The sequence below is a fragment of the Phragmites australis genome, chromosome 8 (genome assembly GCF_958298935.1).
Source record: "Phragmites australis chromosome 8, lpPhrAust1.1, whole genome shotgun sequence".
NCBI classification, from domain to species: domain Eukaryota; kingdom Viridiplantae; phylum Streptophyta; class Magnoliopsida; order Poales; family Poaceae; genus Phragmites; species Phragmites australis.
Window position 1 is genome coordinate 34,586,866 of NC_084928.1, and position 14,735 is coordinate 34,601,600.

The window sequence follows — 14,735 nt, forward strand, 5'->3', positions numbered from 1 at the left end:
GTATCGGTCGCTGAGGGAGGCTCGCGGGACCTCGCAAGTAGACGCTGGACGAACTAGAGGAAGCGGAACCCCCTGCTGTCGCCTCCTCCAGCGCGTCCTCCTGCGCCTCCTCCTGCGCGTCCTCCTGCGCCTCCTCGGCGTCCTCCTGGGGCACCTGCTCCTCCTCCTCCTCCTCACGCGACGGGGCGGCAGGCGACGACTCCCTCCTGCGGCTGCTCCTCCTTGTCCTTCGGTACAAGGACGTTAGCTTCCTCATCCCACCGCCCACCATCTTTGTTCAATCACCTGCAATTAAAAAGAGTAAACCAATAAGCACAGATAAACAGGAAGTACTTAGAAAGAGATGCAAAATAAACAAAACGTAATTACAAAATAACATAGTATTACATGTATTAGAAATAATCTTCATGATCGGGATTAGCTGGATCATAAGTCTCATCATCACTATCAATCATGTCGAAATAATCAACACTATCCGAATGAGCAATGTTGCCATTGTCATTGTCTAAATGTAATCGCTCAAGCATTTGTAAGTCCTTCACATTTTGCACCTCATCTCCAACGTCCTCTTCAATAACCGTTTCATTGTCTACTTCCATTCCGATCGCTTCAGTTAAGTCTATCTCAAACCTCCCTTCTAGTCCCTCTTCTTGAAAGAACTCTCCGTCATATGTGTTTGGGTCTAAGTTGTAATCTTCATCGTTTGGGACAGGCACTTTACCGTGTGGCGATACCCTGTGCACAATATCCCAACCCTTAAGATGCCTTATGGTTTGACACGCATATGGGAGATAATAAACTTGCATGGCCTGTTGGGCCACAATATAGACATCGTCTCCTGGTAAGACAGAATCCTGTCGAATTTCGACTAGCCCAAGATTACAATATGTCCGCCTCGTTACTTCAGGATCAAACCAATGGCATTTAAATATGACGGGATTAAAAGGTTTGGAACCATGAAACTTGAGTTCGTATATTTCTTCAATTCTTCCATAATACTCGACCTCATCAACACCGGGCGTAAAAACTCCGGAACTTGTGGTTCTTCGATTGGGCCGACTCTGCTCGTAGCTTGTTGTGCGAAAGCGATATCCATTCACGTCATAACCAGAAAATGACCTGACCCTATAGGCAAAGCCATCGGCAACCTGTCTCAACTCGGCACACATAGACGCATCCCTCTGGCCCTGCAAGCTCAAGCAGGATACATCGTTATATTATTCGCACATACGAGTAACTTGGAATGTCAAACTACGTACGAGCTAAATTGGACGGTACCTTCCGTTTGAACCAAGAAATGAAATCGGGCATTCCATTTCCCGCACCCTGTCTAAGAAGGGTATCTACCTGCTGCGGGGTAGGATCCCTTGATTGACGCCAGAATTCATGAAGAAATTCCCTGTACCAACGAGAAACAAGGGGGTTGGATGCAGAATAGTGATGGCGTATTTAACAAGTTCGTTGAGAACTTACTGCATGTACGGTGCCACTTCGTCAAGGTTGGTCAACACGTATAGCATGATATGGTGCCACTCTTCATGATTCAAGGTCTTGGGGGTCGATGCACTTGCGCTTCCGAGTTGGCCTCGGAAAAGGCTGAGGTTCGATTCATTTTCGCCAGCATTGTAACGAGGGGGTGGATTATGCACGCTAGGGAGGTTGTCACCATAGTATGTTGTTGTGAAGTTCGCCACCTCCTCCAGAATGTATGCCTCTGCAATGGAAGCCTCGATTTTGCATTTATTTCTACATTTCTTTCGAAGAACCTTTAGACATCTCTCGATTGGATAGCACCAACGGCCCTGCACGGGCCCCCCCATTCGTGCCTCGTACGGGAGGTGCAAAATCAAATGCTGCATCGGATTGAAGAAGCCGGGTGGAAAGATCTTCTCCAACTTACAGAGCAACACAGGTGCCATTCTTTCCAAGTCAGCAATCACGGTCCGAGATAACTCCTTGGCACAAAGCTGGCGAAAGAAATAGCTCAACTCTGCTAGCACTAGCCAGACATGCTCAGGGACATAGCCCCGAACCATCGCCGGAAGAAGCCGCTCAATCCATATGTGGTAGTCATGACTCTTCATCCCTAAGACTCGCATAGTAGATAAGTTCACTCCCCTCCTCAGATTAGCTGCATACCCATCAGGGAACATTAACGTCTGGATCCATTCTAGTACTTCCCTCCTTTGAGGCTTGCTCAAGACAAAATCGGCCTTAGGCCTTCTCCATGTCTTGCCGCGACTAGGAGGCTTCATATGTTGGTTTGGTCTATCGCATATCGTTGCCAGATCCACTCTAGCCTTAACGTTGTCCTTTGACTTGTCAGGAATGTCCATGATTGTTGCCCAAAGTGCCTCGGCAACATTCTTTTCAGTGTGCATTACATCAATGTTGTGTGGAAGAAGAAGGTCATCGAAATAGGGGAGCCGAGTCAAGCCCGACTTATGAGTCCACATATGTTGCTCACCATATCCCACAAAACCACCTTCTGGATTGACCACGAGACCATCTATCTGTTCACGAACCGTGGCACCAGTCATTATCGGTGGTGCAGGGTCTGTCACTACGACACCTTTCGTAAAGTTCTTGATGTCTCGTCTGAATGCATGGTCAAGAGGGAGGAATTGCCGATGTTTGTCGAACGATGAATACTTGCCACCCTTCTGCAACCAAATGAACCTCAGACCTTCCTTGCATACTGGGCATGGGAACTTCCCGTGAACACACCAGGCGCAGAATATCCCATACGCCAGGAAGTCATGCAAGGAGTAGTGGTACCAAACATGCATTTTGAAGTTTTTCTTTGTAGCTCGGTCGTATGTCCATACCCCTTCCTCCCAAGCACGGACCAATTCATCAATCACAGGCTCCATGAACACACCCATATTATTCCCCGGGTGTCCAGGAATTATCAACGACAAGAATACGTTCTGTCGTTGAAAGCATATGCCGGGGGGGAGATTGAGGGGGATAACGAACACGGGCCAACATGTGTATGGGGCAGCCATCATTCCATAAGGATTGAACCCATCTGTTGCCAGCGCAACACGTACATTACGAGCCTCTTTAGCTTTCTCATGATGAATGCCATCGAAGTGGGTCCATGCTTCACCATCGGATGCATGTACCATCCTGTCAGGATTGTATCGTTTGCCATTTTTGTGCCATGTCATCTGTTTCGCGGATTCCTCGGTCATGTATAGCCGTTGGATCCTCGGTATGAACGGAAGGTGCCGTAGGATTGTCACGGGAATGTCAAGCTGCCTCTTCTGGCCATCACCAGAATCTACCTCCAGGAACCTAGATGATTTACACTTTGGACAGTACTTTGCTTCCACGTATTCTTTCCTAAATAGGACGCACCCCTTCGGGCAAGCATGTATCTGCTCATACGGCATCTTAAGTGCACGAAGGAGTTTCTGTGACTCGTGCATGCTCTTTGGCAGAAGGTGACCCTCCGGAAGCAGGCTGCCAATAACTGTCAACATACCATCGAAGGCGTCTCGACTCAGGCTATACTGGGACTTCAACGCCATTATGCGTCCAATGGCATCCAGTTGAGAAACCTTTGTCTGGCCGTGAAGGGGTTTCTGTGCCGCGGCAAACATGTCGTAAAACGCCTTTGCGGTTGCCTCTGGCTCCTCCTCCGTACGTCCTTCAGCGAACTGTGCCTCGTGATAGTCATTTAACATGTTTGCTACCCCGGCCTCAGCATCATAATCCTCGACGCGTGGCCTCACCACCTCCTCTCTCGTACGATCGGCTTCACCATGGTAGACCCACCGGGTATAGTCTGCCGTAAATCCATTCTTCCAAAGATGTTCCCCCATTACCTTCTTCGTTTGTCTTTTCCTGTTTGCACATTTGCTGCAGGGACAGCAAATTTTACTCGCTCCTTTAGCAGCCACGCCAAATGCCCGTTCCAAGAAAGCATCGGTCTTGTCGATCCATTCATTGGTGACCTGACCCTGACTTGCGCGGCCCGTGTACATCCACTCACGGTCCTCCATACTCTAACATATATAGCGGCGAGTAATATAAACATCAATTGCATCTACACGACGTTCCTACTATCTTATAGGTGAGGTTAGGTCCTAATCCCACACGAGGATCCGTAGATGAGGTTAGTTTCCATTCTCTACTCCTATTCGAGACAGAATTTCGGCAGCACCTCCCCGCTGTTCTCCAAATACACGTCCTGCTAGGGAGAGTGTGTATCCGGAGAACAACAGGGAGATGATGCCGAAACTCTGTCTCCGATCGGAGCAGATCATGAAAACTAACCCCACCTACGCATCCGCGTGCTGTCCAAAAAACGTGGACAATTCGAAACAGATACGGTTTTAGATATGCAAATATCTGCATATTTCCAACCGTATCTCTTTCGAACGGGAGACGCCTAACTGGGTTACATGATCTACAACATGATACGGAAAGAGGGGTTATACCTAGGGTGGCGGTGGAGTCAGGCGACGTGGTGCAGGCAGTCTCGCAGCGCCAAGGAAGGCGATCGGGGTCGCCGAGGTACTCCGGCGCCGCTCCGACTGGCTCTTCTCTGCCAAAAAAGAAATATAAAACTGTTAATACAAAATTTCGGCAGCACCTCCCCTGCACGGTGAGGTTTCCAAAACCTGCAACAAAACCAACGGCACGATAGCCGACATGCACATATATATGAACGGCACGATGGCCGACATCCACAAGATTATATCCAACCGCATATATATAACAATATCACAACCACTCCTACGACTACTTTGACTACCACCACAACTACTTTACCACTACTACTACCGCAACCATTAGTAATACTACGACGACGACGGTATGGCATACCTAGTGATACGGAAACGTCGGGAACGTGACAACGACGACCGGAGCGCCTCCTCCTCCTCCTTCTTCTTCCTCCTTCCTCCTTCTTCCTCCTCCTTCTTCTCTTCCTCCTTCTTCCTCCTCCTCCTTCTCTCCCTCCTTCTTCCTCCTCTCCTTCCCTTCCTCCTTCTTCCTCCTCTCCTCCTCCTCCTCTCTTTCCTCCTTCTTCTTCCTCCTTCTTCCTCCTCTCCTTCCCTTCCTCCTTCTTCCTCCTCTCCTCCTCCTCCTCTCTTTCTCCTCCTCCACCGGCGGCGCGTGGCGGCGGGCGCGGCGGCGCTGGCGCGGGCGCAGGGGCCGGCGCGGGCGCAGGGGCCGGCGGCGGCGGGCGCGGGCGGCGCGGGGGCCGGCGGCGCAGGGGCCGGCGGCGGCGGCGCAGGGGCCGGCGGCGGCGGGCGCGGGCGGCGCTGGCGCGCTGGCGGGCGCGGCGGCAGGGGCCGGCGGCGGCGGGCGCGGGCAGCGGCGGCGGCGGGTGCGCGTGCGTGCGTGCGTGCGTGCGAGCGGGCCGGCTGGGCCGGGTACTTAAATCCCTGCTTTGCCGAGTGCCCCCGATCTGGCACTCGGCAAAGAGGGGTTTTTTAAAACCATGTGCAAATTCTTTGCCGAGTGCCCCCGATCTGGCACTCGGCAAAGAAAACCGGGATTTTTTAAAAAAAATTCAGGGTCTTTGCCGAGTGTCAGAAGTATGGAACTCGGCAAAGACACGCTTTGCCGAGTGCCAGACTTATGGCACTCGGCAAAGAGGGTATTTGCCGAGTGTAATTTTTAACACTCGGCAAACCCTAATTTTTTTCCCCCCTTTTGGCCTCCAAATTTTTCCTACAGTTCTCATACAGTACCTGGTACTCCATGTTCCAATGTGGCACATTTCTCGGACTTTTTCTATATTTCTTTAATTCATTTCAATTAATTGAATTTTCTTGGATAATTCAAATTATAACTGCTAGTCATTCGAATAATGAAAAAAAATGAATGGAAAAATGATATTCATGTTATTTAGTATAATGTGAGGCCGTATCCAGGAACATACCACCAATTTCGAATATCAAGGTCACGAAACATGACCACGAACTTGCGATCGAGTTGTTTTTAAATTGTATAAAAAGCAAACAAAGTCCGAAAATCTTGAAACTTGTCAAGATATCATGATATCATATGTGGAGGCTGTCATAAAAATTTGAGAAGATTTTAAGCAAGTTATCACGTACGATGCTTGCAAACCGAAGAATCTTCGAAGAAGTTGCTTAAAACCTTGCTGAGATTCTTTGCCGAGTGCCAGATGTTTGCCGATAAAAAGCACTCGGCAAAGACGCCGTCTCCGGTAGTGATAAATATAGATCGTTTTAGACTTATGCACAAGAATTAAGAAAGTAGATCAAATGATCTTGTTATCCTTCATTTATTATGTATTAGAAAAGATAACTCATTCATTTAAGAGAGTGGTAGTATTTATTAAATAAGAATAAAAAAGAAAAAATGCATAGAAGTTCGAGAATGATTTATATTCAGAGAATAGTTGAGAATGCTAAAACGACTTATATTTACAACTAAAAGGAGTATTAAGGTCGTTCAAAAAACTGAGCGTACTATTAAGGTCGATTAAAAAAACGAGTGTACTATAACCGATTACTGTGAGCTAGACCTACATAGTAGGTCATTTCAGTGGTTGACAGACTTCATGCTGATCTCTCCAGATCCATTAAGCCTGCTGGCCTCTGTGAACTGGATGTGTCAACAATGTTTAAATCATATTCTTGCGCAGATGTTTATGCTTACTCACCTAGGCCCCAGGATTCCTCTGAAATTATTGTGTTCCAAACAGAGCCTCGGTACACAAAAAACTGCAAAGATTTGAGGATCGACGACCCAACCTGCTGCAGTGGCACAGTTGAAGTTGAATCCAGCTCACCACTCAGCTCGCCAGCCGCATCACAACGGACACTACTGCTACGTGTTGCAGTGTAATTGTAACAGAGACAATAGAGAATAGAACTCAAGAATCAAGGGAATGAATTAGATACAAATTGAAGGGTGCGGTGGAGTGACATCTTCCCAACGGACGTGAACAAATAACTACCATATATAGTTATAGAATTGATCATTTTCTCAACACTAAATAGAGCAGCAGTCTAGATTAGCAGCAGCAGGAGCAGCAGTCTAGCAGAGGCCAGGACAGGTTGTCCTCCCCTCCTCCCGCTAGCGTCCAAACTAGCGTTCAATAAACAAAGCACCAGTCTGGTCGCTGCCAACTTCGGCGACATAATTGCTCTTAATTAACCTTGGTTTTTTTGTTTAATCAGCGTGGCGCTGGCGCCTAAGTATTTTATGGCAGGCGGTCAGGGGCACTGCCTCCCCGGGATGGGGCAGCAAGTCACGGCGCGGGAGCGGGGACGGTGGCCGTCAAATGGCCGTCGCGTCGCGGCATCAGACGGCGCAGCGGGGGATAAGGGTATCTTCAATGGTGGAATATAACTGCTATCTTAGCTGAGATAACGTACTTGTTAATATTATAACTAGTATGATTTCTTATATTTTACAGAGAGAAGAGCAAGTATCAATTTTTAAATAGAAGAGATAAAAAGCTAGTATTTGCAAGTCATCTCAGCACCTTTTTTCACCGTGAGATATAAAGAATTGTGAATGATATGATCTATATAAATTTTAAAAAATATACTCTCTCAACTAAATAATAATAACTACCTGTGACCATGTGACCATTAGAGATACCTAAGGCTGCCGAGGCGACTACTGCAGGTGCTGGGTGGACGCAGCGGGGCGCTCAGGCTCAGCTGCGCAGCGCAGGCGAAAAACTGGCGCGCGCGCCCGGAAATGCGAGCGTTCTCAGCGGGGCACAGACTCTGAATTCATCGCTCACTCGCAGGTGTGGCTTTGATGATTTCCCCAGCTTTATATTCAGGCCATGATGGCTCCGCTTTGGTCTCAGTCGTCACTACATGCCAAGTTGTGCATTTCAGGCTCTCAGCTTTCGACGGAGTACGTTTGGTTTGGTCTTTTCTTCCATTTGTTTGAGTTTGCCACAATCAGCAAATGCATATTGCACGCCAATCAGCTGGGGGAATAAATTCTGTGCAACCGTGCTACAGATGGATTCTTATACAGCACCACCTGTATAGCCGTTACTTATTTTCAACGTGAATCTCAAAGTAGTAGTAAGATTCACTCCACGTTAATCATAATAAATGTCAAGTAATAAGCACATGATAATTTTCTATTTGAATGAAATTCACTGTTTTTAAATTTACGTTAAGAACAAGTAGTGACCATCCAATGATGCTATATGAGGAGATATATGTAACACCGTTGCATATAATTTATTTCCGGTATTGCAATCACTCCCATAAGCCCTCTGGATAGAAAGTTCATCGATGACGCTACTCATATTAAGCTCATTCAGAAGTCTAGCTAGCTAGCAGTAATTCTCACTGTAAGAATGAGAATGACGACTAGAGGAAAGTGAATAGGCGTCTCAATAAATTTATTTCGAAATAGATGGTCTTTTCCTATTTCTCACCTAACGTACCTCAAAACACTCAAGCGGAAGCAAAAGAATTAGAGAGACAAAGCAATAAGACTAGTTTCATGGCAATATGACTCCACAGATGGAATATGAACCATAGGTTCTATTCAAGACCATTCCATATGTCTTTGTGCACAAAAACTCGCAACTTCTAAAGAAGCTAGAGAAAATAGACACCGAACAAGGTTATCCTCCAAGATGATAGTCTAGTGGTAAGAGGACTCAAGACCCGCTCAAAAACATGAGTATGTTAGTGTTTAAGCCACTAGCATCAAGAAAAATAACCCTGCAAAGGTGAAAAACTACAGCTCAAGGAAAAGATCTCCGAGCAAGGAACCTCTCCAAGCTGATGATCTAGAGGTAAGGGTACTCAAGACCCATGAGCATACATTCGTATGTGAGTTTTTATGTCTCTAACAACAAAAAGAATGATCTCACAAGGTGCTGAAATTTCAGCCCAAAAACCAAAACGAAAATCAAAATCAAAAACCGAAAAAACTTGCAAACTTGCAAGGGAACCAATAAAGGGAAACTAGAAGGAGGGGAATTCAAGCACATGCAAAAACATAAACTTAATTACTCAAAGAGGTCAGCCCTATTTTAGGTGGATTACAAAGATTTATCTCTCAAAACTCTTACCTATTACATAAGCTAAGCATTCATCCTTCTCTCCTCTAAAACCCTTGCTCTAAGGCTCTCAAATGGGTGGCACAAGGGTTCTCAAGTGGCTGGTTCAAAACTCTCTCTAGCCCTATCCTTTTATTTATAGGCTTAGGAAACTTGGCACTTAAGTTTCCTAGCTTTTCCTTAAAATATTACTTTCTCTTGTAGTGCACTCCTATTTACCACTGAGGGTATTTTGGTCCATTTTCTTCTCCATTCATCGGACGACTGCGGCGTCTTCATGACTTAGCTTCGCCTCGACGCAAGTTTCGCGATGGTACCACATACTCCTCCAGTCCTCCTACGGTTTTGACGCCAAACAGCGAAACCTCCTGCACGCTTCTCAAAGCGTGACTCACCGCCTTACTTACACCTTAAGTAAACGCTTCGATGTCGATACGTGTACTCCGTCATGCAATCCTAACCGCCAGCAAGTCTCTCCCACTCCCGATCCCTTGGGTCGTCTTGTCACTTTTACCGACATCCCCTTCGCTTGACTTTGTCAACACGCCGTCTCCATCCGCCTTTAATGCTTTGTTTGACCTCCACGTGTTCAGCTAGGATCACCCTTTACTCCGTCTGGCCTCTTTGATCGTCTGGCACCAAGCACTCCGTATGGCCCCGATCATCCCGCCGTCGACCGTCAAGTTGAATCCATCACTTGCACACTATGAGACAAGCAAACACATATCTCCAACTCCAATTCCAATTATTCCATAATCAATATGCTCAAATAAAATCTTAAATCAATTAAAATCACATCAAAACTCATGCAAAACCGAAAATCATTAAACCAAATAAATAACAATATCAATCACTCATAAAAAAAAAATTAAGGCACATACCAACTTGATTTCTTACACTCGTTCATTGCAGACTATACGTTACCTTCGAGTATAACCTCACCATATATACACCCATCATATAGCAGAGATATTCTGTGCCATGCCATCAATGGACTGGATCGACTTACACCAAGAACGCACAGCTGCACCACACTACCTACACTCATGGCATCTCTGGAACACTGCAACTGTAGGCCCCGGTCCATGCCCATTAATCTGTGCTGTGGCCTACGCACCTGCACCGCTGCAGAAAAAGAGACGACGAGAACGCCGCGCCCATGCACATCCCGGGCTATCACCACCACCGCATCACCGAGCCCCAGCAGGGACCGAGAGTGAGACGAAGCAAGCAGCCAACGGTCCGATCACGAGCGGATCAGCCGAGTCCGTCGCCATCCTCGCGAGGGGTGTGAGCGTGACACGGCAGACGCAGAGCGCGCAGCGGCGACGCGAGCGCATGCACGGGCCCCCGCGGCGCGGCGCTGACCGCACGGCACCGATCACCGAAGCGCGCGAGCTCGATCGGGAGGCGGACCGGACGGCGACCGAGCGGCCAGCCAGACGCGCGTGAGCACGAGTGAAATGACGAAGCTTTTGGCGTTGGTTTCTGGTGTGACGCCGTGGCGGCAACGGACGGGCGGGTAGCCTCAGCGGTGCCTGCCGCGCCGATCGCGTTGACGCCTTTGCCGTGAGAAAAAAAAGGGACCGGTGGCGTATGCCTCTGCGCAAATATTTAGGGTCTGTTTGGTTGTTCGTATACTCTCAGTCTGACTGTATGAGTTATACAGGTTGAGTTGAGATATGCTAAGAAGATGTAGTAGAGTCTGTTTGGTTGACTACATGTGTTCGGTCTGATTGAGAAGAGATTGTGTTTAGTTGTCTGCATGAGTATATGTTGTATTACAAAGAAACTCACTTTTTTACTAAATAACTTATATTGAAAATATTTTTATAAATTAGTACATCACAGGATCAAAATATTAGTGAATTTTTTATGATTTTTAGAGAATTTTAATTAAATATTAACTTAGGCTTTTTAGATCAAACTAATTAAAATGGGTTGTTAGTGGCCTCTAATTTGCTCACGAAAACATTTAGAATTTTTAGACCTCTAAATAAAATTGAAAGTTGAATAAAAAAATTCATATACACAATATTTTACATCTCCCAACCAGGTCCGACGGAAACAACCGATTTCGATGTTTCCCTAAGTCTGATTGGACGGATACAGCTGTATGAGCGGGTGCAGGACTCCAGCGCTAATCCAGACATCCAAACAAAAATCTCTGTGAGTGTTCTGCTTCGACGGATGCATGCACGAGCTGAGCCACCCATCCAAACCAGGGTTCAAAAAACCGTCGGTAACCGCTCAAAAATCGCGGTTACCGACCTTCCCGGTCCGGTCCGGTTTCAAAAACCGCTCGGTAACCGAAATTTGAATTCGAAAAATTCGAAAAAATAAAAAAATTTAAAAAAATTCAAAAAAAATCTTTAAAAAAACTAGACATAATTCTAAGAACTTCTGTGAAATTTTTTTTCAAAAATAATGTCGTTTGCATCATATTCTATAGGGAGAAAGTTTGAAAAAAATGAAAAAAATTGAAGCGCGCGGCTCAATTATTAACTCACGTTAAGGAAAAGTGTAACATGCAAACACATATTTTTCTTGTATAAAACGTATTTTAAGAGAATCTTTAAAATTGATTTCACTTTATTTAGAGTTTTATTAAATTCTCTATGATTTTTACAAAGTTCACAAGCATAAAGTGAATATGTTAAGAAACATCACTGTAATTAATTTTTTCATGTCTACTATTATTTTTTCTATGTAAATCATAATATAAATAAGCTAATGAAAGTGGTTTCACTAATTTTTAAGGTGTGATGGGTCAGTTATGAATTAATCTAGTCGCAACACATTTACACAATCATGCATGTTACAATAACTAATTCATGAGTTCATATATTTTTAAAAGGTATAGGATCATGTAAGAAGACTAACAAAATTAGTTTCATGATTTTTGGATTAGCAAAGAGTAAACTATGCATTTACCTTGGTTTAACAAATAAAATTTCTCACAGAAAATTTTGAACTTTTTTATGAGTATAAATACTTTTATCATGTAGATCATGTTACAAGGAAGCCAACAAAATTTGTTTCACTTGATTTGAAGCTCAGATGAATTAGTTATTGATTTTACAAGATTGAACCCTTTTTTAGGTTTTTTGTTGAACTGCGCTGAAATTCGATAAAACCGCTCGATAAATCGAGAAAACCGAGCGGTTACTGACCCAAACCGCTCGGTAACCGACCGAATCAAAAATGCGAGAAAATCGCTCGGTAACCGACCCAAACCGCTCGGTAACCGACCCAAACCGCTCGGTTACCGAGAGGGCAAAAACATGATTTTTTCGCAAAAATTTAAAATTTGCCGAATGAATTTTCTCCGAATTTTTTTGAATTTTTGACCGGTAACCACGGTTATCGCGCATTTTCGGTTACCGCCGGAGCTCGGTAACCGAGCTCCGGTCGGTAAATGAAACCTTGATCCAAACACGTCCTTAGAGGCGGGCACATGCGGCACAGTGCCTGGATCCAGAACGGATCATGCCGGAGCCGGGGCCGGGGCCGGTCTGATCGGACCAACCGGGCTTGGCTGGTCTCTGCCTACGCTTCGCTGAACCGACAGAACCGTCCGTCATCTGCCGGCGACATTTGCTGACTCCGATGCAGATAAGCGCAGACAACGAGGGTTTGCTGCAGGTGAACGGATTTCCATCGCTCTGCCCTAAAATGCTGCCATGGTTTGCATGCTGTTCAAACTTCAAACCACCAGAGGAACAGTAACCGATCTGAACAGTGTAACTGGAGCATAAGGTTTTCAACAACAGCATTCTGGGAATCTTTTCATGTTCTTGCAAAAAAAAAAAAAAAAACAGAACAAAACTCGAAATTTACAGTCGAGCAAAAAAAAAAAAAGGAAGAACAGTTAATTGATTAGACCTTCTCAGCATCTTCAAAGAACAAACAAAAATCAGTTAAAACCAAGCTATCCTCTGATAATGACAACCCTTTTGCAAACGAGACAAACAAGGTCCCGGTCAAACAGAGTCAAATTAGCCGGAGGATCTCGGCAGCTCGCCGCTCCACCCTTGCGGTGGCGCCTTCCGCCCCAGCGACGACCGGGACCTCGCCGCCGCTGTGGAGTCCTTCGCTGTGATGGACTCCTTTTTGTCCTTGAAGAACCCGAACACCGGTCGCGAGCACACAGGCACGTTGAGCACCACCGGTGCCACGCGGACGCCGGAAGAGTAGGACCGGTCCACCGCGCGGGACCGGGACTTGGACGCGGCGTGTAAGCTGCACGGGGAGCTGGAGCTGCGTTCCAGGCCCTGGAACACGATCTTGCCGGACGAGTTCATGCGCGGGGAGTCCACGGAGAGGCAGCGTGGGGGCGGTGGGGGCGAGGGGCTGCAGCCGGCGCGGGTGGAGTGGCGTTGGTGGGTGGAGCAGACGAGGCGGATGCGGGGAGGGTTGGGGTCGGCGGAGTCGAGGGAGAGGCGGGGGATGTCGTCGTGGTCGTGGCCGGAGGAGGACGATGAGGAGGACAGCGAGAAGCGGGAGGAGGCGAGGGACAGCGACGCCTCCGAGTCGGAGCTGTCGCGGAGGAGCGGCGCCGAGGCGAGGTCCGACACCGCGGCGCCCGATGCGCGACCATTGCTCCGCTGGAGGAGGAGTTTGAGGGACCTCGCCGCCGCCGAGTTCGTCGCCCTCGCGGGGGTCTTCGCTGCCGCTGGTGACGGCGAGGGCTTCGTGCTCGGGCTCTGCGCGGCCGCTCTCTTGAGCCCAAGCAGCTCGCGCCACCGGCTCGAGCAGCTGGGTGCCTTCGGCGAGAACACGTAGGGGTCGGCGCCATCGGCCGCGGCGACCGCGGAGGCGCGGAGGGGTTTAATCGGCTCCGTCGGAGCTAGCATTGTCTCCGACTGCGCCGGCGGGGGCGCCGCGGCCTCCGGATCCGGCAAAGGCTCCGCCTTTCTCAACGGCAGGAGCTTCCCATCAGCGAACAGCTCGTCCGCCGGGAGCATAGTGGCGGAGCCACCAAGACTGAACTCGAAGTCAATAAAGTCCTTCGAGATCGCGGGCTCCGGCGTGACCGTGGTCACCGCCACAGCGCCCACAACCGGAGACGGCATAACTGACTCCTCAGCCGCCGCATCACGGCTGAACGAGACGCGCGGACTGAGCCAGCCATAAGAAACGGCGGGGGGTGCGGCGGCAGGGAGGTTACTCGCGACGGCGGAGGCCATGTCCGGCTGTGGCTAAGCGCATCAAAGTCAGAGCACTACGCACTACGCAGTGGCACTCCAACTGGTACGGCACTCCCGAAATCCTGTGGCGTTGGTGGGCGGGGAGCAGAGCAGAGCAGAGCAATGCGAGACGGGTAACGGTGGTAAAGGCGCGTATATATGAGCGGGTAAGGGTAAAACGCATAATGGTTTGGGGACCAGGCCCAGGCCGGTTCGTGGAAGCAGATGGAGCCGCGCAGGCGCAGACGCAGGCGGCAACGCTGGCCCTTGGGATGGTCGACGCGTGAGAGGAGGGCGTTCCGGGTGCGCGCAGAGGCAGCGGAGGGAGGGAGGGGGTGGTGGGAGCTCGTCGGTTTCCGGGCTTATTTTTGTAACGGCACCGCCCAGGGGTGATACAGACACAGGGGATTGCAGAGGGAGGGGCACCAACGGAAGGGAAAAAATTCAGATTTGTGATGGGAGAGTGGATGAAAAATCAAGGAATAAATGAGAGAATAAATAAATAAATAAAT

At 48.0% G+C, this 14,735-nt stretch overlaps 1 protein-coding gene across 1 annotated transcript; it reads right to left on the reverse strand.

Moving 5' to 3' along the window:
- Nucleotides 1–12,888: 12,888 nt before the first annotated feature.
- Nucleotides 12,889–14,506, reverse strand: LOC133925994 (uncharacterized). Its single transcript, XM_062371728.1, has one exon. It carries the CDS (start codon nt 14,221–14,223, stop codon nt 13,033–13,035), a length of 1,191 nt encoding a protein of 396 aa, XP_062227712.1. The 5' UTR covers nt 14,224–14,506; the 3' UTR covers nt 12,889–13,032.
- Nucleotides 14,507–14,735: the final 229 nt, after the last annotated feature.

Excerpts from the sequence above, each read along its gene's own strand:
- LOC133925994 (XM_062371728.1), bottom strand. The coding sequence starts at position 14,223 with ATGGCCTCCGCCGTCGCGAGTAACCTCCCTGCCGCCGCACCCCCCGCC.